Genomic DNA, 27,067 nt, shown 5'->3' on the forward strand with positions numbered 1-27,067 from the left:
TCCACTGAGTATACTGCATCCTTTGTTCCTTGCCGGCAAGAGACAATATCAAAATCCAATTGCCCGTCGGCAGCATGTCTGATTGCAGCTGGGACTGTCCTCCTGGCTTTCCCATCCATCAGTCCTGAAGTGATCCCATCACACTTGAAAACAGTTAATTTAGAGCTGGCCAGAACACGAACTTTGGTAAATCCTCAGCTTTTTTGGCAGTTTGGACAATTTGTAATAAAGCACAGTTTTTCTCTCCTTTGTCTCTGAAAGTGGCATTACCTATTGCTCTTCTGCCTGAGAGGGCCGAAGAAGTGCTTGGACAGCCTGTGCACAGGTTCTCTGTGGGTACCTTTCAACTTTTCTGCTCCTTATCTGGAGCAGTAAAAACACAGGCGCTGGAGGTTTAGTTGTGTAAAAACAAAAGCTGATGTTGATTTAATCCCATTACATTGCGTTGATCTCTCAACCACTGGACTCTTAGTAGGATTCCAACTTTAATCCTGTAAGGATCAATCTGGCCCGTTGCTTTTCTGTCCTGATCCTAAATCCCCCTTTAATCTTGTTAATTATACCAGGCCTTTTTTGGTTTCACTTTTTTCCCTTGTGGACCAGCAAAACCACATTAAATCTTCATATTGCTATCTCTGACCTGGTGTTTTTACCCTTTGTTCATCCTGTTGAGGAGCAAGGTGCTCCTGAAGGCTGGTTTCACCATTCGTAGCAGTGCGTTTGGTGGTGGTCCAGTGGGCTACTTCTTCAGACTCCTGAGGGAGGAGTCAGCTTGTTTCGCTGTTGTGCTGAATCCCTCCTGGTTCTGTCAGGATTTTTCTTTTTTATTTTCCATTGTGGTTTGATAGTGCACTGTCTGAAGGGGATGGGGAATCACAGAACATGAAAACCACTTTGAAATTGCTTTTTTATTTTAAAGATAAAGGTTTTTTGGAACAGAATCCCAATGACTCTGGCACTTATGGCTTTGGCGTTGAAGGCAATGTCAAGGAACATGAAGCGCTGCTCGGATGATGAGGCAAGCACTCTGAAAAGGCTCAGACCCGGGTCAAGGCTTAGGTAGTCCCATGGCCCACAGATATATTCTGAAGGTCACAGAGAAATTCAGCTGCTTAAATCAGCCTTTTTATGTTTACGTGTGTTCGGTGGCTTGAGGAGAGGAATAATGCGCATTCAGACTTGAGGCTCTTTATCTTCACATTGCACTGTCTGCAGGCCTCCAAACCCAGCACTGCCTTTTCTGTGTAATGCACAAGGCCAATTTCTCACTGTGACAATCTGCTCCTGGCACTTGCAATAATAGAAACTAGCTGTGCTTAATGTATTCATCCCTGGTATTTCCTATACTGTAAAGAAGAAAACCAACCCAAAATTGCACCTACATTTGCTGTAACTTGATCAAGAGCTGACAGACCATTTCTGGAACATGTCTGTGCCGGGATCCCGACCATTCTGCCAAATTTTGTGCCTTTATCTTGCAGTGCTGCTCCTTCCTTCTCTCCTGTCCATGCTGCTCTGCCTCACCCAGCAGAGGTTTTTGCTTTTCCAGCTTCTCAGCCAAATCGTGACTTCCTACCACCTTGCCAGAACACCGTGGGTCTGATTTCTCTCCTTGCCAGAATGCAGGCTGTAGGTGTGGGCCTGCTATAGAAGTAGCCAAGCCGATTCCTTTTTAAACCAGATAGAGGGGAAACCAAGTTTGGATCACAGAAGGTGAGCTCCATGGATGCATTTATTCCCATTAAAGCAACCCTTGTGCTTGGTTTTTGGAAAACGCTTAGAGCCATGACAAGAAGTAGCAATTGCTTTTAAGGAAATGTGGGCATTTTCCCAGCAGTTCTAGGGTTAAGGAAATTGTAGAGGGGTGACATAGTGACTGTTCCCTATTTTTGTGTGTTGCCAGTAGCGAGAAGGGGAAAACTTTGATTTCTAATCCGCTTTGGAGGAGGCTCCGTATCAGGGCTGCACAGAAACATCCAGTCAAGCAGCTCCTTTATCATAAAGGGGATTTTAATTAAAACTGTTCTCGCATCATGAGCGAAATGAGCGTCAGTGCCAGCCAGCCCTGTACTGGGCATTTATCTCCTTCAAACCACATTACCAGTAATTGCTGCATTAAATCAAAGTCGAGGGAGATTACAGGTCTGAATTGGGCAGGCGGCCGGTGCCAGCGCGGGGAGCTCCGTGCTGCTGAGTCGCTGATATGGGAACCCCCTCCGCCCCCCAGCTGGGGATGAGGGCTGCTGGATCCCAAGAAGCCCTTCTCATTATGGGGCGGGAATTTTTGTCATAACCTAGGAGGAGTGGCAGGCTGTATGCTTAGAGCATTTTAAGCCGCTGGTGTTTTTCTATTAGCTTCCTTTTAAAGCAAACGAGCCCAATAACAAAACAAACCCTGTGGCATTGACATCCCACCCCTGTCTCCTGTTCGGATCCACCACAGACGTTCCCTTTTGTTTGTCTTCTACTGCTTTTTCCAGCCCTGAAACTTAAGAATTAATCACCTCTTGTTTTGATATGTCCTTTTTTTCTCTACTCTCCTTGCCACAGCTCTGGTGTAGAGCTGCTAGCTTGGTTCCTCCCTGTCCCAACACGAGAGAGCTTCTCCCCTTCTTCACCTCTCCCCCCACTGAGGAATTGTATCTTCCTTGACCTGTTGTTCCTTTGCCAACTATGGCTCATTAGTTTGTTTAATTATTTTTCTAGGTTTTTAAGCATTCTGTTGTCTCTAGCTCTAGAGCAGCTGTTTCCCTTCTTCTTGTCTCTATACTTTGACCTTGGTGACTCCAAAAAACATCTGATCATCCTAGCGTTGCTCTTGCTTCCACTCTCCATACCTCTGTTGGGGCAAGGCTGAGGAGTGGCCATGCTCGCATGAGGTTTTAGGCATGTGGACTTTGCTGAGGTGATTAGATTTATGTGGCCAATCACTGAATTATCAAAATATGACAGCTGGATTTTTAGGGGCTGTGATTAAATCTGTTCCATAATTGTAAACAGGGTAAGTCAGGAAGGGAACGTGCAGTAAACATATTGTTTTTTCTTTTTAGAAGAGACTGTCATTTTCTTTGTTTTCATCTTGGTGGCAGTTGTGTACTTTCCTGTTCTATTGCAGACAATCTGGGACAGTTGGGTGGCAGTGATCTTTTTTCTTCATTTTTCCCAGAGGTGCCTTTGGCAATCTGCCGTTCTGAAGTTTGCTTCCTATGGTGTTTGCGCATCTACCACATTCCTCTGCTGCAGAATAGTCTCGTTCTTAGCACTGTGCTGAGGACCTGGTAGTGTATGTGAAAGAAGGTGCTGCAGCTCTATCTGCCTGCTAAAGCAGGTCTCAGACTGTCGAGCTGTATTGGATTTTTAAGGTTTGTACAAGTTTCTTGGAAGCTATCTAATTCAGAGCAGTTGCAGGAGGTGTGCCTGCTGTGCCCCTTCAGAGCTTGAAGTTGCAGCTTTTGCTTCATTATAGTGTGAGCTTGAGATGCAGCTTAAGTATTGCCCTACTTTAGCTCTGGCCTGCACACCAATCTCTAGCCTGAGATAAGTGGTTCTTTTAAATTCATGCTAAGAGACCCATAAAGCCATAGAGGCTGAAATTTGAATGCTGCTGATATCCAAGCCGATAATTCGGAGAGGTTGCAGTGAATTTTTGCCTTAGTAGGCCTGTTACCATGAAGTGAGAGGAGCTCCACTGCAGAGTAACTGGAGAAATGTGCAGAGAATATGAGCCAAGTGCTTTGGTAGAGATTTCTTGATAGTGACAGAAAGCAGAGATATGAGTTTTCATGGGAGCCAGGAAACCATCTTCATGGCATCCTGGTTTTGGGACAGAGAATGCAAATAGTGTGGTAAATTGGGGCAAATAAGCATCAGTGCATTTGTCTTTGTAAAGGTCAGAGAAAGCTGCTGAAAAGAGCAGGTATCTTCACTGTGCAGATGGTGCAACCAGAGAAAGCCCTTGGTGTTTGTTATCCAGGGATTTCAACTGCTGTGGCTTGTTTTAGAACTTGCTGGGAGTTGAAGCTAGCCTGCAGGAAAGGACTTTGGACCGAGCTGTGTCAGCCTTTATTCTGTTCTTTTGGCTCGTGGGAGAAGTGTGGGTAGCAGTTAGCTTATGTGCCTGTAGCAGACCTCTGTGCCCCTATCTTGGGACTCTGTGTGAGGATAAAAAGATTTCCAGAATTTTGATCTCTTCCTGCTTTCTCAGAAATATACAGGTTTCAAAAATCTCCACCAAGAAAAAGAAAAAAAAAAAAAAAAAAGGAAGAAAATCTAGGTGTTTGCTGCCTTTTACTATTTTCGTCTTAGGCAGAAAGTGGAGACTGCTTCTTGCCTCTGAGCTGGCATAGCTTCAACATACTTCTTCTGTTCTCCACCATAGCCTTATACTTCTCCACTAAAACCACTAGAGAAGGAACACAGTAATAACTAGCATCTCTGCCCCAAGAAGAGTAGTCCCTGGGGTCACTCCCTACATTAAAGCATGGCTTGCTGCTGTCACTATTCATTTAGTGTCTTGACTTTCCTCTTTCAGGGTAAACTGCTTCCTTTTTGCCAAACCTCGGCTTTGCGTGCTATTTCTGGATCCTTTCTGTGCACTCAGCAAATGCACCAAACTCTTAACTGCAGCACTTCTGGTATTTTGCTCTTGAATCTCTTTAGGGATGCCTGAGTTTAGGATTTTTTAAGTTTTCTTAAACGGGAACAGGGAAAAAGCAGGATTCATCATCTGAAGCTTAGGCAAGCGAGATTTTGAATTGAGGCCTACAGAAATAAATGGACAGATGTGTAATTCTTCTATCATGAAATTGTCATTGCAGATTTACACTGCAAGTGTCATATTCTGTATATTACTGTGCTGTAAGTGTTTCCAAATGACTTAGTGAGATTTATTTGGTGACCTGCTGTTGTGGCAGCTAAAGGTTCTGCCTGCGTGATGTTCTCCAGTTCCTCAGTTCCTGCCAGTAATCAAGTCTCGGACCCAGCTATCACATGTAACTGTGCTGCTTGTTTATTTCTCTCTTACTTTCATTCCATTAAGAGTTTGGTTTAATATTTTTGACATGTTTTACCTCTTGCTTACAGTGTGTGGGCAGCTGCTCTGCTATTCTGGTTGAACCAGGTTGAGCAGGGAATGCTTTTGCTCCTGTGTCGGAAGAACAGAATGCTGTCTAGAAAACCTTTCCCCCAAATTCTTCTTTTGTTTATGAGGCTGGGAAGCCATTCTGCTCTATGGTAGGGGTAAATTTAAGCTGATACTAGCACAATTTATTGTGTGGACACCCTTTAACTTGGAACAAGTACTTTATTCTATTTTAATCTGTCACATGGAAGCAATTTGATAAGCTGGGAGGTGAGGTGGGGAGGAAAATCCATAGCAAACCCGTCTCCGTTAGGAAGCGAGCACTCAGCTGGATGAGTAAGACACAGCCACATACTGAAACGCTCTGTGATAGTTGATCATGTGCTCCCTTCACCCCAGGCAAGGGCGGGGTAAAACGTGTTAGCTCAAATCCTTGGTGAAAGTGGTTTATCCCACGAGTATTTGCTGGGATAGACTGGCAGTGCAAGTGGCATTACCGACGGCCCCATGCGGCCACTCACTGCTAGGACTGAGGTAATGGCAGAACTGTGCTTACACTATGGGGGAATTCGCCAGTGCAGACCAGCCCTAGTTGGTGATTCATTCAATTAAAAATACTTGGTGAGAGTATCTCTGATACTACCATCTGGTGACTTTTAATACTATTTATTCTTAGGAAGGTGGTTCTTTAATTAAGGAATTAACCTTAATTTTTGTAGGCTTAGTGTAGATCTGAAGAAACGCTCAGACTTAAGCTGCTCTATTTCTAGAAGAGTCAAGTCTTTCTTTTCTGGGTCTCCCCACTGTCCCCTTAAGGATCAGCTAATTGAACTGCTGCTGCTTGTTAAGTGAAAAGACCAAGTGGGACTATGAGAGATAGAATGGGCAAATCTTTTCTCTGACTGAGGTTCTGGAGCAGCCTCTGAAGTGAAGGAAAACTGTCTCTACTCTATTCTTTTGTTTCCTCTTTGTCCACTGCCCCCAAAGGAATATAGAAAGGCAGTGTGGCTCTCATGTAACGCTTAAACTACCAAGAGAAAACTTCTTCTCTTCTTTGATGTTGAAATTCTGCATCTGGGTACCTTTTTGTTTCTCATGTAACAGGCAAAAAGCATTTTGATGGAGATGTAGCATTGCCAAGATCAGTGCATATATACAAGTGGTCCCAAAAGAAAGCTGTGATACAGTGACCTTCATTGCCAAATGGCTTAGCCCAAAAATACACTTATTTGCTTCCTGAAGCAGTGCCAGGCATTTAGAGTTCTCCTTGAAAGGAGGCCCAGGCCAACATACAGATAATTTTTTTCTGGAAAAGCTGCATGTACTTTCTTTTCTACCTTTTATATTGTGCCTCTGGTGATAACTAAGGCGATGGAGCCTGTCTGAATTTAGAAACTACTTTTGGACTTGTCGCATGTTGCACTCAGATGTTCTGGAGTTGTCTTAAGATAGTGTAATTAAAATCTGTTTTGTAATGCATGTAAAGCACTGGATTGGGGTAGAAAGGAAAGCTAAAGTCCTGTCTTCTATATGCTGCTGGTGTATCCAGACTGCTGGCAGGTTTATTTTGCAACTTAATCACAAATATGTTCTTGTGAGTTATTGTTCTGTTAAAGCTGCCTTCCTGGGAGCCAGTCATTAGCATCGTGCATAAAACCTCAGTTCTGGGAGTGCAGTCTTTTGACAGAGGATTTTTCAAACTTCAGATGAGTGTTCATCACTGCCTTACGTTTTTCCATTGTAATAATTTCAGATATAGACTTTGGGCAGTCTGAGTTTTGCCTGAATTGACTCTGGGTCCTTGTCCAGCAGCTGAAATTGTGTGGGCAGGATCTGTACTTCCAACTTAAGAAAGACTCTGCGTACAAAAACCTAACTTCGGGATCCTTGTCTCTCTTGACAGCCATGACTTTGTAGGTTGCATATTCTGAGAGCTTGGTTTCTGGTTGAGGAAGATCCAGGCTCGTCATTTCATGAGTCCTGTTTGATATATAGGTTTCTGGAGTTTAGTAATATTACTATTCTACTGGATGGCTATAAGAAAGCTCAACAGGACAAAACAAAAGCCAGTTGTCCAGTAAACAAAGGTCTTGCAATATGCTACTTTAGCAGACCGACGACGTATTCTTGTTCTGCATCCTTTTTCCATGTCCTTTCCTCAACAAGCAGAGTTTGATGAGGCTTTGAAAATAAGCGGCAGTAAAGAAGCAATTTTTTTTTTAAATTCTGACCTGTTCTCTTATGCTGTATATTTGTAATTGTTTTTAAAAACTGTGCTAGTTTTCCAGTCTAGACAAACCATTAATATTTAACATCTATGTGTAGATGCTGCAGTGAAGAGCTAAGGGTGGTAACAGAATGCAGGTATCTTATGTCCATAGTTTAGAGCATGCACGGTGCCTAGCTATTAAGCCGCTTTAGATGGGTTTCAGGACTACAGAGCTTGGTTAGAGAGTGTTTAGAGTGGTAGAGGCAGATGCAAACAAACTGTATCCCTCATAGGTAAATTGCCTTGCAAGAGGGGAATGTGTTGCAGCAAAAGATTTAAAGGGGAGATCTCTATCACGCTGAGGGGAAAAGACATGACCAGCAGCTATATCAGAGCTTCAGTTTTATTAAATATGGTCTGTGGTATTTTTATCTCTTAAAATTATGAATTTTATCCATTAAAACTGGATGTGTAGTGACTGAAGTTCCATTGTCTGCCTGTGATATTTTCTGGGCAGAAACAGTGAGTATGATGGGTCTATCTTCTCTGCTACACATAAAACCGGTATTTGCTGCCTTCTCTAGCTTTGGGCTTCTTGGACCATTTGCCAGGGGGCTTTTAGTTTCCTTGGATTCAAAGTATATTCTTGGTAATTTCATTTGTGCTAATGTGTTTTAGGCCTATTAATCCTAATGAACACAAGGCATCAGTAGCACTAACTAATCAGACAGGGTTCAGGCAAGTAGTGGCTCCTATGGCTTTACCAACCTATTTAAATTCTTTCCTGTGATGTCCTTATTATGCTAATCCAACACACTCTGGTTTGCTGCTACTCCACATCTCCCAGAACTGCTGGTTTCATTTCTACTTAATGCATCTCGTTCCTGATCTGCAGCATTTGCCTGCTTAACATGTTTCACTTGCAGAGAACGCACTGGCTTGGTGCTGAGTTACTTACCTGCATAACTAATCCCCCACCAGATCTTCTTGCTCTTGAGATCAGGACAACTATGTAAAACTGACAGGTTTCTGAAACGTGAGAAAAAATCAGTTTCTGCAGTTACCTGTGTGTTGTCATCTTTGCTTCTACTTGCCATTTGGGAATACTGAGCTTTCCTGTGTATACTGTGCCTACATTTATGGCCTCCCCACTTGAATTTCTAATGATTCCAGGGTCAAAATAACAACCTAAACCATAAGTAATTTTTCTAGTCATTGATGATATTAAATCTAGGAAGAAAAAAAAAATCATGCAGTTTTTTGAAAAACATTATACCTATTTAAACCAACCAAACAATGAAGCCCAGAAAACGTAACCCTAGAGAGGAATGATGACTTTCCAGTTTAAATTCTCACCTGGAGTGAGCGAAAGCCACCTTTGTGCTCAGGACATGGGACTTGCCTTGGTGCAAAATGAGAATCTCTTGCAGCTCTATAGATGTAATCTTGGTATCGAGTGCTGTTTGTCTAACACTGGTATGAACTGGCTGAGCTGCTTGATCTATTTAGCTGCTATGGAAATCAGTACATACCCAGCCAGAAAATGCATCCTTGCTGGCATGTTTCCTACGTTTACATCAGTCTTTAAAAAGCAGAGACATATTGTAAGCTGCTCATCAGATCCCTGATGACCCAGTTTAGCAGATGTAGTGATTGGCTAATTGTTAAAGATGCCATTTTTGGTGGGTGAGAGGAAGAGCATCAGCCAGGCTTCTAGCGATGAAGAGTTAGAATCAGCGGAGGTAAGAGCTCTTTAGTGGGAGTAACTAGATAAGGCTTGGATTAATTTATCTGGAGAACAGAGAATTATACAAAAGATTTACAAATTTAGTTTGTAAAATGAAACTGTTGGTGTAGTTCCTTAGTAAAGATTGATGTGGTGTAATGACTGTATAGTGTGGAAATAGCTCAGACTCCATTCTCTGTATTGCTCTGTCCCCACAGTACCAGTTTTTAGCAGTTTAAAAAAAAATGTATATGGCAAATGTCTGGAACTACCATGGCTGCACTTCAAGCATCGGGAGATTATGGCTATATTATGTTCTTATAGTTGTACTTGTAATTGTGACTTAGCATGCTTGTTATAAGCAGTCTGAACAAAGCAGGCAAAGCAAAGCCCAGGGCTGTGGTCTTACATTTTCCAAAAATGTTCCTCAGTCTGCAGACATCAAAGAGAGCAGTGTATGTGAAGCAAAATACTGGGTTTTGGGAACGTTTGGAAGAACTTGTGTAATCTCCATGCCTTGCTTAGTACATGGAAAAATGAAAATTAGGTAAATGCTGCTACAGTAGCATGTAAAACAGTATCTGTAGAAAAAGCAGTGGGTAGGTAGGAGATAGAAAAAATAAAATTCAGTGTTATGAAAAGAATAATAGAATTCAGCAGTACCTAGATGGGTGATACTCTTAGTTGAGGTAGCTGGGAGCTGTGTGATCAATAAATGCACAAACATATCAGGGCTGGGGTTTTTTTCAGGCTCCTGGCATTAGAAATAACAAATAGAGGAATCAGAGCTACTAGTGCAGAACATGAAACTGGATATTATAGGGATAATATCAATCTGCAAGAATAGTAATCATGGCTTTAAAATGCATTCAAGATTATGTGTGGTTCAGATAGGGTAGATATAAAAGGTGGTAGGCTGCATTGTATGCAGTAGACTGTAAAGAAGAAAGCAGAGTAATACTGATAATGCAGGATCTGTTTCTGGTCAAATTACTGTGGGGAAGAATGGTAAAAGAGGTCCTGTGGGAGTACTGTGAGTCTGCTGTAATCCCTCGTAGGATTGGACTCGGATACAAACCTGAGACTCGTAGATGATATTATTCCCAGTACCATTAGAGAGATAAATATTAGTATGAGAAACTTTAGGTTCTCAGATATAGCTTGGAGAACAAATGCTGCTAATAATCATCAGGTCAAAAGATTTTGTCACTGTAACATCATCACCTGTTGTTGACATGGTGAGTGAATTATTAGTGCTACGACTATTACAGGAAAACAAGCTGTTTAGAAGCCTCCATCTCCCCACCTTTGGATGGGGTGATCATGATACAAGCTTTAATACATGAAACAATATATTTAATGAAGTTAGTGAAGTGGATTGAAAACAGCCTTGAATGTAGAATTGGAATTTTGCAGTTTGGGTTTGGTGGGGTTTATTGTTGTTTAGTTGTGGGCTTTTTTGTTTGTTTTTAGAGGCACTTTGGATACAAACTATTGGTGGTATTTGTAAAGGGGGAAAATCTTCTAAGAAGAAACTTCAGCCTAACCTTATAAATGCTGTTAGGTGGAAAAAAAAAAAAAAAAAAGAGAATGTACAAAAGAGAATTTATCAGCAGAGATTGCTGTGCCTTTAAAGTCAGTAGGGATAAAATGAGAACTGCCAAAAATCAGGCTGAATTAAACCTTGTAAATGTTGCTAAGGAAATGGGTGACAGTTTCTCAAAATACAGTTAGAGAGGAGGGAAGATGTGGAGCCACTTAGTGTTGAGGATAGGGTAGTTAATGAGGATGCTCTTGTGGTCACAGAATGGAACAAATCTTTGTTGTTGTAAGTAGAGTTGGTTAGGGCAGGATGGGTAATGGGCATGAACCTACTGCAGAAGCAACCATGTTGGACATTCAGAGACCTTAGTTAGTACATGTAGGCTGGGCTGGGGAGCAGGGCTGTCCAGGGAAGCGAGATGCCTATTCCCAGAAGTGAAGGAACTGGTTAATGCAGTTGCAGATCTGATACAAGTTTTAAACTATCAAATTGCAGTGCTATCGTATGTGTGGAGAACAGGAAGCGTAATAGACCTGTTGCTGGTGGGGGATGATCTGAGTAAATACAGACCTGTTGGCCCAACTTCAGCTGCATGTTGACACAGAAATATTAATTAAAGGTTTGGACACAAATGAAAAATGTGATAAAAGGCAACACAAATCCATCAAAATCAGCTGTGCCTTATCAGCCTATCTGTTTTTAAGATAACTAATCTTCTTAACTTGGTAATGTGCATTTTTCTTAATGGGATGATGTCTCTTACTGTAGACAGGTTCTACACCATCTGATGTGACACTACAGAGGAAAGTACTAATGAGACTATAGAAGATGCCTATAGTGCTGAAATCGTGAAACAGAGATAATGTTGATCTGGGTGATGTCTTTAAAAAAAAAAAAAAAAGAGGAGTGCGGGCTAGATCAGGTGCAAGAAAGTGCTTCTAGAGGTTGGGGAATAGCAAGCCTGTCATGTGATAGAAGACTGGAACAGCTGCTTGTTTGGATAGTTAGAGAGGGGATACATGAGGAAGGTTAATTGTAAGGGAAGGAGAAAATATGGCTAAGCTAGAGGACAGTACTGGCACAAGAACAAAGAATAGAAATTGCTCAGGAATAGCATTAAGCTGGAAAAGAACACAGACGATGCCAGATGTTCTAGAGCAGCCTTTTTGCTGGGGTAGTGTAGCTGCAAAACCCAGTTCTAAGACACAGTGTGATACATTTTATAAAACTTAAGAGGATGTTGTGTGATAGCAGTTGATCTGATTCTGTGTGTCAGGAGATCTTTTTCAGTCTTCGTATTTCTGTAATTTTAAAATTATTCATATGTGTAAGCATCTGCAGGAACAAGGCTATGATTTTCTAAGGTACCTAACTTGTGTTACTGGAAATGCATGAGCATAGCAGGTTGCATGGTAGTGTAGTTGGACCATTATCTCAAAATAGAATTATGGAGTGCATCACCATCTTATATTTGACTAATATTTGTTGCAAGTCAGCATGCAGTAGTAAACCAGTCCTTGTGGCCAGCCTTGCAGAAAATTCAGTAGTTTACTACTGGTCAGTAATAGTCCTGCTGTATCTATCTTGGCACGTACGAGTTTAAAACTAGTTTTTGTCATTTGTCTGTGGGACACAGGAGGTGTGATACTTTGTTACCAAAATGTCACCTGAGTATCTTAATGCTGGTTAGTCAGAGCATTTAAGTCTGCATTGAAAACTTTAAAGCATGGCAGTTCTATCTGGATCTGTAGTTAAAACAGCAGAGGAACTTAGGTGATGCTCTCCCTCCTTGTTTTGTTTTGCCCATTTGATGGTTATTTATAGATAGGAAGATATCTGCACTAGGATTTGGAAACATTTTATTCCCCCGAGGCCTGGTTGGAAATGACAAGAATTGGACTGTGAAATAAATGTAAGGTTTTTAACTTAGTTAGGGATTTAGTTTTAAAACCTGGGGCAGTAATATGAAGTAGCAAAAACAGGCTGTGGAAAAGGCTTTGAGTTTGTATAAATTAATGCCTTTTCATAAAAAGACTTTATTGGAGATACTAAATTGCCTGAGTGCATAGTAATGAGGTATGCAAAAGAATGAAGGGTAGGCACCTTTTGAGCATGTAGTTACAGAAAGGAGAAGGAAATAAAGAAGTATTGGTTGTTCAGAGGAAACCAGATTCTGTCTGTGCCCTGAAGCAGGGCATGTGGGGGGGAGAGTGCTCAGAGGTAGCCAAACAGCCCTCTGAAGGTGAGGACAAAGAGGCATAATGTGAGCTTCAGAAAGCTGGTTTGTGTCTGGGGCAAAACAAATTGGCCAAAGGCAGAATGAGATGGAAGTTCGTTGTGAGAGCCTTGTCCTTTTTTCCCAGTGAAGAGATCTAGGAGCATAGCTGTTTTCCCATTTATGGGCAATTAATTTCTTTCTCTGTGCAAATCTTCACACAGAAACAATGGCTATAGAAACTTTTTTTTTTTTTTTTAAATGTAGAAAATGTCATGCTTTGTACTCCCCAAATTGGTCATGCTCCTTTTGTAAGGAAGAAGTGGCCCTGTTGCCCTACGAAAGATGATGAGAGTGGGCGACAGCTGCTTTAACCACTCACCCAGCTCATAGCTGTCCTTTTCTGAGGCGTCTCAGAAAGAAAGGACAGTGGGAGCAGAGGACAAGCCAAGAGTTGTCCTGCTGGGCTGAGTGGGTCAGAGGGCTGTGGATTAGACATCCCTTACCTAAATTACAAAGGTCCACACATGCCAATTGTGCTAGATAATGATCCACATATTTAACCTCTTGAAGAAAAATAAATCATAAGTTTTAACTCTTTTGGAGGGGGAGGAAATTAACAGTATGATGGAAAGGCAGCTGCCCCAGAGGTAGGCTGAGGTAGCTGTTTAGTGGTGCACAGCAGGACTGAAGAAAAGGTAAAGATTAGAAATGCAAAAAACCCCCTGACTTTATGCATTTAAAATGGTGTGTGGAGGAGAAATTTGGCTAGCCCTTCTTGGGTTTGATCCCCATAAACCTCAGAGGGAGGGGTTTTATCCCTGCTGTCCTTTGGAGAAAGGTGGGAATCTTTTTTGGGTTTGGGCTGTTAACTCTTTAGGACCCTGGGTTTGGGCTAGCAGTTTTGTGTAGCGATGGGTGCAACTTTGTGCCGTTTGCTATGGGAGGTCAGGCCCAGTTGGCACCCCCTGGTCATGGTGTGTCTTTAAAGAATCAGCAGTGGGCTCTCATGTGTCTGGTAACGCAGGCGGCATGTGGGGCTGGTGGGGTGAGTCTGCTGGCCAGGCAGCTCCCCATCTGTCCCCGTCGGTCAGGGAGCAGATTCCTCCCTGGGAATGAGGAGGACGGGCTTCCTAAAACGGGCACAACAACTGGCCCGGCCCAATCGTGCCCCCTTCTCCCCACTGCTCACCGTCCCCCATGGCAGAGTTAATCCCCCCCTGCCGCCCCCAGTTTGACTGGAACAGCTGAGGGGGGTAACCCATTGGCCCAAGGCTGGGGTGGTGGGGGCCATTCCAGGGCCCAGCTCCCCCTGCCAGCCCCAGTTCCGGCAGCTGTCCCTGCTTGCCTCAAGTGGGGAGAGAGGGAGAAGCGTTAAATGATACAGGCACATGCTCCCTTGTGAAAGAGATCCCTTCAGTTCGAGATATCAATGTGGCTTCTCCCCTCTCTCTCCCTCCCTGACACCAAAGGGTTTTACTATGCTAATCCCAGCACCTGTCCCTGCCGAGGACACAGCAAGAAGGGTATGGGAGTGGGGGAGGAACAGTCCCATATGTTTTTCCCTGTCCTGGATTGGGAGCGTTCCCTGTGACGCACCTAGAGCCCAGAACATATGCTCTTTTCAGGTCCTAAATGCTGTTTGCTTCCTCCCGGCCCTGGCGGCGGTGGCTGCGAAGATCCTGTGTCCCCCTCTTCCTGGCAGTTGCTCTGTTTGCTGCCTGGGAATCGCAGGACACTCCTCAGTCAAGGCTTGCAGGGCCGTTTTCAGTAGGGGATTTCTAATTTTAGGAGCCTCTGCCGCCTATGGTTGAGCGCTGCCTCGCTGGATCCCAGAAGAGGGGCTGAGCTGTGCCGAGCCAGGCAGCTCCTTTTTATTTTCAGCTGAGCTAGTGTCAACCTGAGTGGCCCCAGAGGCCTGAGCCAAGCACTGCGCAGGGCTGCCAGAGTCCTTCCCACAAGGCTGAAAGACGGAGACTCGGATTTGAAGCTTTCAGTCCTGTGTCCATTTGGCCTTTAGCTGGAGGATCTTTGGCTATGTATGGTGTGTATTGTATGGATTACCAATACCCAGTTGTCCAGGTAAGCGAAAGGACAGTGGCAACTTCAAGGAGTTTTGGTGTTTGCCCTATATGTTCTTTGGACAAAATTGGAGCTTACATACTGGTTTTGTAGAAGGGCACTGCTTCCAAGCTGGGCTTGTTGGCTTGGTGTGTCCCAGGCCTCAGCAGTCCAGAGGCTCTGTGGAGGACTTTGAACCTCCTGCATGCAAGCGGTACCGTTTTATACTTTGAGATCTGTGTTGTTTGAGATCTGTGTATTTTTGTTTACATTTTGGGCCTTTTTCGTGTGTTTGTTTGTTTGTAGAGGGGTTGAGCTGACAGCAAGGCTGTGCCCTGCAAACTTGTGTTGTTGCGTATACCTTATTGCATTGTCGGAGCGCATGTGACTTGTGCGTGTGACTGCAGCCTGTCCCACAGGGATGGTGAGCCACCCAGAGCAGCTCCTCACCTCTTCTCCTCCTCCCTTCTCCGAAACCACCCACAAAACCTCCATAAAAGTCTTGTTTGTCACCTTTTTGCTTTTGGAGGTCCAGAGAGGATGTGTAGGGTGATAGGAAGGGGTGAGTTTGAGAGCAGCGCTCAGGGCTGGGCGAAACCTGTATTGCAGCCTCTGCTGGGGGAGGGGGCTATATTTGGAGCACACGTGAGATTTGCTGGCCCAGTGTGTGGAGTCTTGGAGAAGCCAGAGGCCATGGGTCAGGCTCAAATACTTTTGGAGCCAAGTGAAAGATGATGTTCTTTAGGCAGTCCAGTGTCAGCATTCCTTGTCCTCACAGGCACCAAGTTTACCTAGAAAATGTGAAACATAGACTAGCAGTTGAAGATTATCTACCCTGAGATACATCAGATAGCCACTAAAGAGTATTTTGTTAGGTTACCTTGTATCGGGGGGTTTTATTACGCACATGAATAGAATCTACCAGCAGAAGTGTGTCTTTTGGTTGTTAAGATTTGTTCCTGATAAATTGGTTCTTTGCACTTGAAACTCTTTTTCTTCCCTCTGGCCTTGGTCCAGCTGGCAGGTTTGCTCCATGTAAACTTGAGCCAGCACAGAAATGCAGGTAATGGGATGTTAAAATTGAAGGCTGTGCTTGCTTTCCCCCCTTAGCAGCAAAGGGGAATTATAAACATAGCAAAAAAAAAAGGAAAACAAACTCTGAAACTCACTGAAAGCAGAGTATTTGTGGTCTCCTCATTTCCATGATTCCTATGAGTGTTAAACTAACACAAGCATTTAAGAATGTAAACTTTTGTCGAACTAGAGGTTATTTCTTCACCTCTCCTCTCACCATTGTGATTTCAGTGGCCTTGTCCTGTCACCTGCTGCGTAAACATCCTTCTCCAGCTTCTTTTCCATTAGGATTTGAATGATAGGAGCTAAGCAAAAACTATCATGTACATCTGTGTGAACACACAAGAGAATATAAAAGTGTCACAGGCATGTTCAGGTGGGAGCAATGAGCTTTCCTTGGCATGATGAGGATGATCAGCTGTGCCCTGGCACTGCAGAGGTAGACTAGTTAAATTTGCCCACAGTTATTTCAAAATGCTACTTCTACAGCACAGTAATGAAATTTCAATGTATATGTGCCTGTGATGCACAAGAAATGGTAAGAACTCGTAAGTATTGGCATCTAGAGCCATTCTGAATAAATTGCCTTTTGAATAAATGCAGTAAGTAGGAAGGGTTGATCTCCTGGCTCTGAGCTGTGTATTCTTCAGGCTCCCAGCCTCCAGCTCTCCTCGTGCTTCTCAGTTCTTTTCAGCCTCAAGATCTCCAGTTTAGGTCTTTCGTTTTTGCTCAGCAGAGGGTGGCAAATGGTGATGGTAAATTCAAGAGTGATTCCATAATTCTCATGTAGGAGAAACTAAGTGAAGGCCCACCAAACTTATTCCGCATGGCTGAGACAACAGCTGAACCCCCAGCTCTCAGTGCGCAAATGTGAGTTGCACAGATTCACCAATGGATTTTGTCAGCTTTGTTCATTATCAGGTGTTGCTCCGTGGGTTCCAGTAGAACCCAAGACAACAAAGATCTCAATTGTTGCCAAGTCTGGTCATGTTTTGCATGGTATTTTTAAAGCTTTTGAAACTCTCTATCAGACGTTCATTTCAGGTGGTTTTGCAGCAATTAGAGCTCCTGAAGACCAGTGTTTCTTGTTGGCTGAGCACATCCACTGGAAACTGGATCTTTTCTTTTGTTCAACAGGAGCAAAGGTGGATATATTCCAAGCCACTGGGGAGGAGATGCTTTCTGGCCCACAGTGGAGATGAAAGAGAGAGACCAGCAGTAGGTCACACTGAAGGGGATTCCCACTGCTGGCACAGATGGGCAAAGCAGTTGTACCAACTGGGTGATGGGAGGCAATGCAAGGGAGGGTTCAGTGCCCAGTTGGGCACTTCTTTTTCCTTAGGAGACTCTTTTTGATAGCAAGTATTTCTAGAGGTTCCTTGGGTGAAGGCCAAAATGGAGTGGAAATGATGCTATCCTGATTAACAGTGGTGGAATGACGGTAGCATTTAATTCCTTTGTCCTGAAGGTCTGTGCTACAGCCCCAGATCTGGGACAAGAAGTTGCTACCTCGTGGCACAGAGGAAACTGAGTAAACACAACAGCTAAATTACCTAAGTGGAGAGAATAAAGAGATTATCCTGAGTGATTTGCAGAGATCTGATGAATGGGATATACAATGCTGGAACCTGGTGCTTTGTCATGTCAAAGGTTTAAGGAGGTCACTGTGTTTTTTGCTGCTTTGAAATGGAATTTATACTCGACCTAGAACTGTGCTCCAGAATCTCAGGTTTGTAATAGGGGAGGAAAAAACAAATTCAATACTTTCCCTGGTTTTGCAACATTGAATGTAAACATGTAGTATAGTAGGATACGAGTTACCAGTGATGATGAGATAAAGCAGAAAAAATGTGGACTCTGACTCAGAGGCCTGCAAGGCTGCAGCCATGGGGGCTGGCTCCTTCCCAAAGAAACCCACACCACTGTTTGATCTTGTTGGGCATCTGGCCCGTGGCTGTCTGCCTCCATACACTGGTGAGATGTAAGGGCTTCTGGTGCCTTGGTCTCCTGCTTTTCATGACAGAGGAGGGGACTGGGCTGTGACACTCGCTGCTGCTCACCTCTTGCTCAGTGAGGAGAGAAAGGGGAAGGAAAGGAGGAAGGGAGGGAGCCAGAGGTCAGTTTGCAGGGAATGAAATAAGGAAACTGAAAAGCATCGTGGGTCAGCACGGGCTGCCAGGAGAGCAGGACTGTAGCAGAAGCCCATGAAGCAAAACCACCAGTCTTTTGGTGTTTTTGAGTGTGTAAATTATAACTGGGCCTACTCATGTAAAGAAGAGCACGTGGGGATGCAAGGTGTTACTGTGCCGTAATTTGACTTTTCTGCTGCTAAAGCCTGGGGAGTCTCTTGAGTACCAGGTGTCAAGAAGAGATACATCAGAGGGGCAACTTGCCTGAGCTGGTTTTATCTCTGCATCATGAGCACTGGAGCATCAATACAGTCTTCTTGTCTAACTGCAGGATTGGCAGACCTGCACTCAGCCCTGTCCTTGGGTTTCCATGGGTGCAATGTTGGGAAAAATCAATCAGAGCATCTCAGATCCCGTCTGGCAAATGGGGTAGCAGTGTATCGCTCTGTTTTACGGGGTCGCCGGGAGAACAGATGCTGCCAACCGTGGCGTGCTCAGGTGTTATGGGCCAGATGCTTGCTGAAGATAAATGGGAGGGGAAAAAAGCAAGCTGGGAAGGAATCCAGCGGTCTCCAGTTTTTATGATGATGGAAATGCAGATCCTGGCAGGGATACTGCTTCCGGTTCATCCAGCACACTATGTAACCCACGCGTTCTCCCGTTTGTGGCAGGAGGGAGATCTGTGCAAAACTGACAGCTATCTCCCCAGCATCTTCTAGCCGGGAGATGCTCCTTCCCGGCTGGTGAGGTCCAGGTGGTGGAGGCCTGGGCGCTAGGCATGGAAGGTGTGGAGGAGCGCGGGCAGGCCGTTCGGTCCTGCCGGCCGGGATCGGTGCTGCGCGGGGCCACCTTCGCTTTTGTTCCCAGCTCGCGTTTGCGCCCCCGCCGAGCTCCGTGGTTCCCGGGGGGTGGTGGTGGGGTCCCGGCGCACCGAGGAGGGAGCGCCTGGCCGGGGCCGCGGGCGCTGCCGCGGGGGGCGGGCGGGGGGCGGCCGTGCCGAGCCGAGCCCAGCCGGGCGGGGCGAGGCGGGGCGCGGCGGGGCGGTCCCGGCTCGCATTAATTACCTTCGGCATTCGGGGCGGTGCTTCCCGCAGCCATCTGGCTGAGCCGGGGGCGGCGGGGGAGGGAGGGGGAAGAAGGGGAGGAACACGGGAGAAGAAAGAGAGGAAAAAGGGCTCGGGGGGCACCGCGCCGGCGAGGCAGCGCAGCGCAGGCACCCGCCGCCCGCCTCCACGGGGCTGCTGCTTTTTTATTTTATTTTTTTAATTTTATTTTTTCCTCCCCCTTTTTTTTTTTTTTTTTTCCCCCCCTCTCTTCCCTCCCTCCCCCCTGCGGCCGGGCTCCCCCATTTTGGTTTATGGAGAAAAAGAAAATGGTAACTCAGGTAAGGCTGGCGGGCGGGCCGGGCTGCCGGCGGCTGCCAGCCCGGCTTTGTCTGGGCGGGGAGCGGGCGCCCGGCGCGGTGCGGGAAGGAGCGGAGCGGCCGGCAGCGCTGCGGGAAGGAGCCCCGCCGCGCCGGGCACTCGGGCTGGGCGCTTCGGGGAAGGGGTTCCTGCGGTCCCCCTGGCCGGAGCAACCTCGCAGTGCCCTCTAGAGAGAAGCGGTGCGTGAGGGGCGCGGATACCCCTGCTCCGAGTTAGGCTAAAGCCGCCTTTGAGCGGCCGATCCCGAAGCTAAACATCTTCCCAGCCGTTTCTCCATCCGGCTGCCGGTCACCGCGGGGGCCGGGAAGACCTTGTAGGTAGCTGTAGGCGTGGGGCTGCCCGTGTCTTCCCGGGGGAAAGAGGCTGACGTTTCCTGGGGAGCGCGCCCAGCTGCCAGGGCCATCGCGCATCCACCGCCTCGCAAAGGGATTTCGTCGGACAGTGCTCGCCTTTTAAGGCTGCTGTGTGCTTTTGGATTTTCAGTGGTTTTTTTTTTTTTTTTTTTGGCATGGCATCTGCAAGTCGCCGCCGGAGGGAGCGGGCAAAGGGAGGAGTAGGAGAGCGGCATCGTGGAGCTGAAATCCTTTGGAGTTAGGCATTATATAATGCCCCCGCAGTGCCTTGCAGAGATGGAAACCTTTGGGGGATATTCCCAAAGGGGGTGGAGGGACGGACTCTCAGAAGGAACTTTTCTTCAGATCTGGGTTTCTCAACTGCTGTTTCTCGGTGGAGCTTTGCAGGTCTTAGACTAGATGCATATTGCCTTGGCTTTCCTTAGCCTTGGCTGAATCCCTGTTCGTTTGCTGTTTCTGACATCCTTCGTGTCCCACTGCAAGAGGCAGTGCTTTTGCTGATGCCTAATTCAGAATGATCTGCTGCAAGAAGTGACACCCGCTTTGACCCTTTCCCTCTCTCACCTTTTTGTCAGTGGCTTAAAAAATAGGTCCCTGTCCACTCTAAAGATTTCTTCCCAGACTCCCAAGCACCACCTGCTTCTGCTTCTGCTTTTAGTCCCTTCCATTACAGATTCCTTTTTATCTGGACCAAGGCTTTCTGTTTTGAGACAGAAGAGCTCTGCAGAAATCTCCTGAGGCTTTCTGGACCTATATTTAGTTTAGCGAGTGATGCTGAAAAGCCGTGTCTCTGCAGTCAGGGTCCATTTGTGTATTGCTGCGTGCTCAGAGCCTACCTGCTTAGGTGCAGGTGTGTACCCCTAAGCTGCAGGCTGATGTGTGCACATGTTGGAGAGTCGTTCCTCATAGCCTAGTATTGCAATGTGCTCTCAGCCACGGCCGTCATGCACAGAGCCCGTGCCTGTGCAGTGCAGGAAGGTACCTGGGTTACCAGTATGCAAGAGCGTATAGTTTGTGTGTGCCTAGGACCAAGCACCCTGAAGCATGAGCCTGGTGGCTTGGAGATGCGCAGAGCTGGGAAGGATGGGATTCTGCTGGAGCGCTGGCTGAAACAGGGGAGGGTATAAACTCATTTAAAGGTTTGGGATATTCTGATAGACTTCTGGGAAACGTCTTCTGTGGAAATTGCTAATTTACTGACCTGAGGAAGGAGTTATCAAGACTGTGCATTATTAGTATTGTTTGACCTTGAATTGCAACTGTCTTAGAAAAGTATGTACTATGTAGGATAGGTTTGCAGGATCTGTACTGTGTACTTACACACTGATGCTGAAGAAGATACATATTAAAAAAAATAGTAGGGGAGGAGAGCTTGAGCTGTGTGTCATTTGGGTATCTGGATGAATGACGGATAACCCTTGTATGCAGAGTTGAGGAAGACAGCACAGGTGAGTTCAGCTATAGCACAGTACTGCCTTCTCTCGGGGGAGCATTTGGCTTGCTAGGCTGGTCCTTGGCAATATTTCACTGCAGGTTTGGCTGAATGTGGGGCTGAAGGAGTGTGGCAAATCCAAGATAATATTCCCAGCCACGTTATTCTCATTCTGCAGTGTGTTGTTTGAAGCAGTGGAGTGGCCTTGTGTACAACCTGTGAACTTATTCCTTGGGGCTCTGTCTCATTTATGAAAAATAAATATTGTTGGTATGTTAAGCTGGTAATTGCTAGCTTATGAATGAATACAGTCTCTTCTTCCTTTTGGTTCAGTCTCCAGACAGTATTGCCTGCCTGGTCTGAGTTCTGCTGTGTTTTAGGGAGCAAGCTTGAATATCTTCCTTGGAAGTCTGGGAGATCAGCTTCTATATAGGCACGAGAGGCTGGTAGAACAAAGTAAACATGAGCGTGTGGAGTGGGAAGACTAGAAACAGTGATGGAAAGAAAGAGAGATGCTGGAAGGTAGAAACATGCTTGAAAAAGAGGAAACCAAAATTGCTAATGAGAGCAAGAGCTCAGATTCATTAACAGAAAGTACCCTAGCCTTATCCTCCTTAATCCTAAATCAGTGAAAATGAGTGTTAAACGAGGCCCAGTACATTATGTGCTAATTGCAGATAAAAGAGAGAGTCTTCTGTGGATGGGAATTATATGCTAAAAGGCTTTTTCTCTGTGTGGTGCATGGTGAGGTTGCTGGCTTGCATGGAGCACAAAGCCCTCCCTTTCTTGGACAGCCCAGTGCCTTGCTGGCGTTTTCCTCCGAATCTGTTTCCCATCAGGGCTGTGAGAGGGGGAAGGTGTCGAGCATCTCAGAGAGTGGGGAGGGAGCTGCTGCCTCCTTAAGGAGTCCCGGACGGCAGCCCATGTGGCAGCCCTGGCAGCCGGTGTGTGTATGTGTGTATGTATGTATGCCTGCCTTTGTAATGAATCCCCCCCTCCGCCCCCCGCCATTGTCTGCTCCCCTCCCTGCTGTCGGCAGTGGAACCTTTCACCTGGGCTGCTCCCTGCTGGCGGGCCTTCTTCCAAGATAGGAAGAGGAGGAGGAGGAAGGATTGCTTGAGGTAATTAAAGCCAGACCAGGGAGAACTGCTATTTTCCGACCGCAGCACCCCGTTTTCCCTCTTTCTCTGCCTTGAGTTCCCAGCTTTTGATGTGGGTGTAGGCAGAAACATCTAAAGGTCCGCTTTTGTGCAGCTGTAGGATCACCAGTCTCCATTTTGTGGCACCATTTGAAACATCTTTGCTGCCCTGCCTGCCAGCATGCCCCCTCTTGTCCCCCCCAGCACCCCTTGGAGGCTCCAGCTAGCGCCGTTTATCTTGGCACGTGTTTGACTTGCTACACTCTGCCCAGGGCTCAGGGAGGTGATGGCGTTTGTGGCTTTGAGACTAATTTATGTCCTTGTTAAAATGAACCAGCAAGCAGCCTCATTTTTTCCAGAGGTTTTCTTCCCTTTCCCTTCCCCCTTCCATAACCCTTTCCCTCCCAGATCCCATGTGTAGCTGTGAGACAACCTTGTGCAGCCAAAAGTTGCTTACTCAGTCAGTGATTTTTTTTTTTAATTAAAAAAAACCCATCCAATTGCAGTGCTCCTTAAATGGAGATCTTATTTAAATCAGAGCAGCAGCTGACTCATTAAAGGCCTCTGTCTCCTTTTCATTCCTCTGCCTCATTCCTTTTCCCTATCTTTCTCTATCTCCTGTTACAGTAGTGGTGTGATAAAACAGATCTTTGTCTGAACTCCATGCTGGGATCATGCAGAGGGGGAAGACAGGAGATGGGGAACCCTGTCACGACAGCCACCTTGTGCTAGCTAAAAGTGTACAATGCATCCCATTATAGGAGACCGTCCTCCTTTGTTTGAACTGTCTGTAAAGGAGATGGAGTCCCAGAACAGTCTTCCCCCTCCCATCCCCTGCTTTAGGTTCTGTTCCCCTCCAGGCAAGATGAATGTTGCAGGATTCCCTTGCTCCCCTAAAAGAAAGAATTAAAAAGGAAGAGCTTTTTCTACGTTTTGTGGAAGGCCCCCTTTCTTCCTCTCTGACTTCTCTCAGGAGCTACCGCTATTCCCCTATCGCTCTTCCCTGCTTTGAGGATTCCATCTCCCTTTCCTTTGGGGCCAGTTGTCCTTGCTGTTTGCTCCTTGCTTTGGTGTTACTCTTGCAAACTTGCATGAACTGTCTGAGGGGGATTGTTCTCTTCTCTGTCCATGGACTTGTGCTCTTCCCCTTTCTTTGCTGTTCAAAAAGCAGTGCTTGGTATCTGACTCAGTGCCTGTACCTCTCCCCTAGCTTTTGCTTCCCTTCTAGTGTTTCTTGTAGGACTTCTTTTTAGTGCTGCAAACACCATGCCAGTATCAGAGGTTTGTTTGAGAGGAATCCTGGCCAGTCATTTTCCTAGGAGAATCTCCTTGGGGAATGTAAAGATTAATCTCCATCTCACTTTCCCAGATGTTAGGACATGGTTGCTTGAGGTGGGGCTGTGGATTGTGTCTTATAACTGTTGTGATCCTCAGAGATCTAGCTACTGGTTGAGAAGGGCTTACAAATCAGTGGGGCCTGTCAGAACCCAGTGAGTGGGTTTTTTTTAAAGTCTTTTTCTCTTTGCCACCTGATCTGAGCACTTTCGCATGCACTGGAGTAGAAGCAAAATGCTGCAGGCGCTTGCAGAACTGCCTTGGGATGGCAGAAACTGTATTCAGCGTTGCCTAGGCAGGATGGAGATGTGAGAGGGAACCTGATACAGCACTGCCATTTCCTTGAGTCCCTGTCCTAGAAATAGCCTCACTGCTCTCTAATGCATTTCTCCTGCAGGTGACTAGGTAGCTATCCCCAGGAGCTGAGAAATGAGGATGCCTAAGTTTGCTGTGATATTTGGTTGCCAGGGCTGTATAAATTTAACATACTGTTGAATTGTATTTTAAAACTATTAATTTATGAAGTATCTGGATCAGTGAAAAGACTGTAGTGAGCTACCAAAAATTACAAAAAGTTCAGGGTTGAGAAGGAGGGAGGCCTTTAAAACCAGCAACCCTCCAGGTTACTAATTCATGATGGCTCCATTGTACTTAATTAGTATTGACCAGGCTTCTATAAATTCTAACACCAGTGCAATAGATGTGTCTGCATGTGATGTTTTTTAGACATGGATTCTGGTCTTATTAACCACTTCAGGTAAAATGCTCGATGTTCCTATTTTGGATCCATTTTCAACAAATGATGTGTGCAGTTCGCTGCCCCTTTGCGATGAGTTCCGTAACCTACTTACCTCCCAGCTGCAGAGTCACAGAATTCACTAAAAGGTATCCCTTGGAGGTCTTAAGTACTGGGGAAGAGATAGTTAATTTGCCTCAATCTGCTCTCAAGTATTATTTAAAGGATGTAGTCTGTATTCTTCCCATCTGACATGTTCCCTGGAATTAGAGTAGAGAAATGTTAACTTTCCTACCAAAAGCATTTTGGTGTCCTCCTAGAGTTATTTATGATTCTGTCCTGTGCAGGATGGTGTTTTGCTGGGCTTCTGGAGGTTATTCTATGACCAGTGAGGGCAGAAGATGTATAGGCTGGTTTTGTAGGGTTCACAGAAGCTAGAGCAATTGTTACTCAACTGAAAGCTTTTTGAAAAAACAGAGTGTGTTCTGCCTGTATAAAAGAAAATAGGATAAACGCTGTGCTTGCTAAACAGTGTGTGTTGTTTAATACCTGATTTTTTTTCTTTGCAAAATTGTCCATTGAGCAATATTATTCTCAAACTGAACTGAGAGTGATCAGGATGGTTATGGGAAGGCACTCCAAATCCAGGGCATTTCCATATTTTAAGTTGGGAAGGAAACCTTCATTTGTTTATTTGTGTGTCTATTTATGATGTTCTTTAATAACGTGATTGTATGCTATTTTTTTCCACAAGAAAGAGAAGAAAAACCAGACAACCCTTTACCAGTCCCTGTCAGCTTCAGTATATGTGGCACCATGATGACCTTTGGAAGTTATCTGTGGCAGAGCTGGCCATCCCAAATGCATCCCATAGACGTCTGCCACTTTTACTGAATGTGTAATTAGTTGTCATTTTCTGTGCAGGCTGGCTTGGTCAGTGCTTGCCAGTTGGTTTTGTATATTTGCTGACAGCAGAGGAATGGTGTCCTTTCACAGTATTAGGCTCTGGTTTAGGCTTTGGGGCTGTCACTGGTATGCACATTTTCCCCTCTCTTCCATCCCTGCATGACCTTTCCTGTCTCACCTCTGCCTTCCATCAGTGATTGATGGATATGTCTTCTTCCTCTCACTCTCTCCTCACGATCCCTGGTCAGTAGCTTGTCCCATACAAATGCGTATCCGTGCTCTCCCTGTCTCCATTCCGCTTCGGTTACATGCCCTCCTGTTTTGGCAGACTGCTGCCTTACTCCTTTGATTGCTTCAGTTCCTTCTCGGCTGATTTTTAGACCTGCTTATTCTTTCTCTGCTTCTCTGCCTCCTCCTCCCTGTCCTCACTACAGTCTCCTTGTCATAGGTTTTTTTAATTCTCCACCCACTCCTTGCATTCCTCGTTTAGTTTGCCTTCTCTGCTCCTAATGCAGTCAAACTTGTCTCTTCTATCCCTTTGCTCCCTGTCGCTGTCTGTCCTGTTAGTGCCCAGGCTTCTTGTCCCAATTTACTTTCCTCCCTGCTGTACTTACAGATCTGTTTCTTGGGTTTTTTGGATTTGAGGTAGGAAACTGCTACTTCATGTTACATCATCCCTACAAAGGAGATGGTGCAAAGTACAGGAGATGGGTCCATCTCCCTGCTGTCACTGATCTGCAGACCTGGATCTGACATGGCTGGTATCTCCTGGGAAGCTGTGGACAAGCCCCGAATGAGAGCATGAAATCACAGAAAATGGGGTGCAAGGAGCACTGCCAGCCTCCCTCAAGAGCATCTCTGTTTCCTACGAGAATAAACAATATCTAAACCATTCCTGATGGCAAGTAACCTGCCTTGAAAACATTTGTGATGCCACTGCCAGCCTTTCTGAGCATTGCTAAGTCTTTTCCAGTATTTAAAGTAAAACTTATTGCCACCATTTGTTCTTTCCATGATAAATATAAAGAATGGATCAGTGCTTTCCTTTTCGGCAGGTTTTGCGTAGTTATATATTTTTTTTTTTAACTGCTTTATACTATTGCATACAGCTGTACTAGCAGATTTAGCTGATAAAATATAAGACAGGCACTGTAGTTTTCCATAGCTTTGTTATAATGTTGGTCAGATTTTGGTGGTTTTTTCAGTATGGTTGCTAAATATAGATTCCTGAAGTGCAAGTTTTTCGGTGAAATATGAAGTCCCCATAGACTTTTCAAATTGTGTGGGGCGGTTTCCTCCCCCCTTGATCATAAACACGACAAAATATTCCCCCTACTTCTTTCTTGTGTTGGATGGCTACGGCTGAAGTAACAAAAAAAATTGCCAACCACAAAATCAATTACAGGTAGCGTGAAAAAAAATTCAGTTTTAATGGTTTCTCAGAATTACAAACAACTGAAAACTGCATCCTGCAGTGGGAAGTATCAGCCAGGGTGGCTCTATCAGCCTGCCTGTAATGGAGACTTTTACCCTGAGTAGTCTCTAAATACCTAACTAGAATTGCACTCCAAGTAGCCTGTAATCTGAGGGTGCATGGAGGCACCAAAAATGTCCAAGTAATTGCAAGGGTAATCTTTCTAGCTTCTGAAGTCTGCCCTCGGGCTGGGAGTCTTGAGTATGGTTAAAACTCTCTGAACTGTCCTCC

General features: G+C 45.3%; 1 protein-coding gene across 21 annotated transcripts in view; it reads left to right on the top strand.

Annotated features, from left to right (window-relative positions):
- RBFOX2 (RNA binding fox-1 homolog 2) overlaps positions 1–27,067 on the top strand; it is a 173,910-nt gene that overhangs the window by 66,636 nt on the left and 80,207 nt on the right. The window contains exon 1 of one of the 21 annotated variants that reach the window (XM_050325393.1): positions 8,878–9,031. The exons of 18 other annotated variants lie outside the window; for them this stretch is intronic. In XM_050325393.1, the coding sequence (XP_050181350.1) occupies positions 8,960–9,031 (72 nt within the window). In that variant the 5' untranslated portion in view covers positions 8,878–8,959. Of the gene's footprint in view, positions 1–8,877; positions 9,032–14,795; positions 14,856–19,162; positions 19,422–27,067 lie in introns of those variants that run through there. 2 more of the 21 variants (XM_050325394.1, XM_050325395.1) reach the window with 2 other exon arrangements.

Source organism: Myiozetetes cayanensis, unplaced genomic scaffold, assembly GCF_022539395.1.
Source record: "Myiozetetes cayanensis isolate MyiCay16 unplaced genomic scaffold, myiCay2020 scf3, whole genome shotgun sequence".
Classification (NCBI taxonomy): domain Eukaryota; kingdom Metazoa; phylum Chordata; class Aves; order Passeriformes; family Tyrannidae; genus Myiozetetes; species Myiozetetes cayanensis.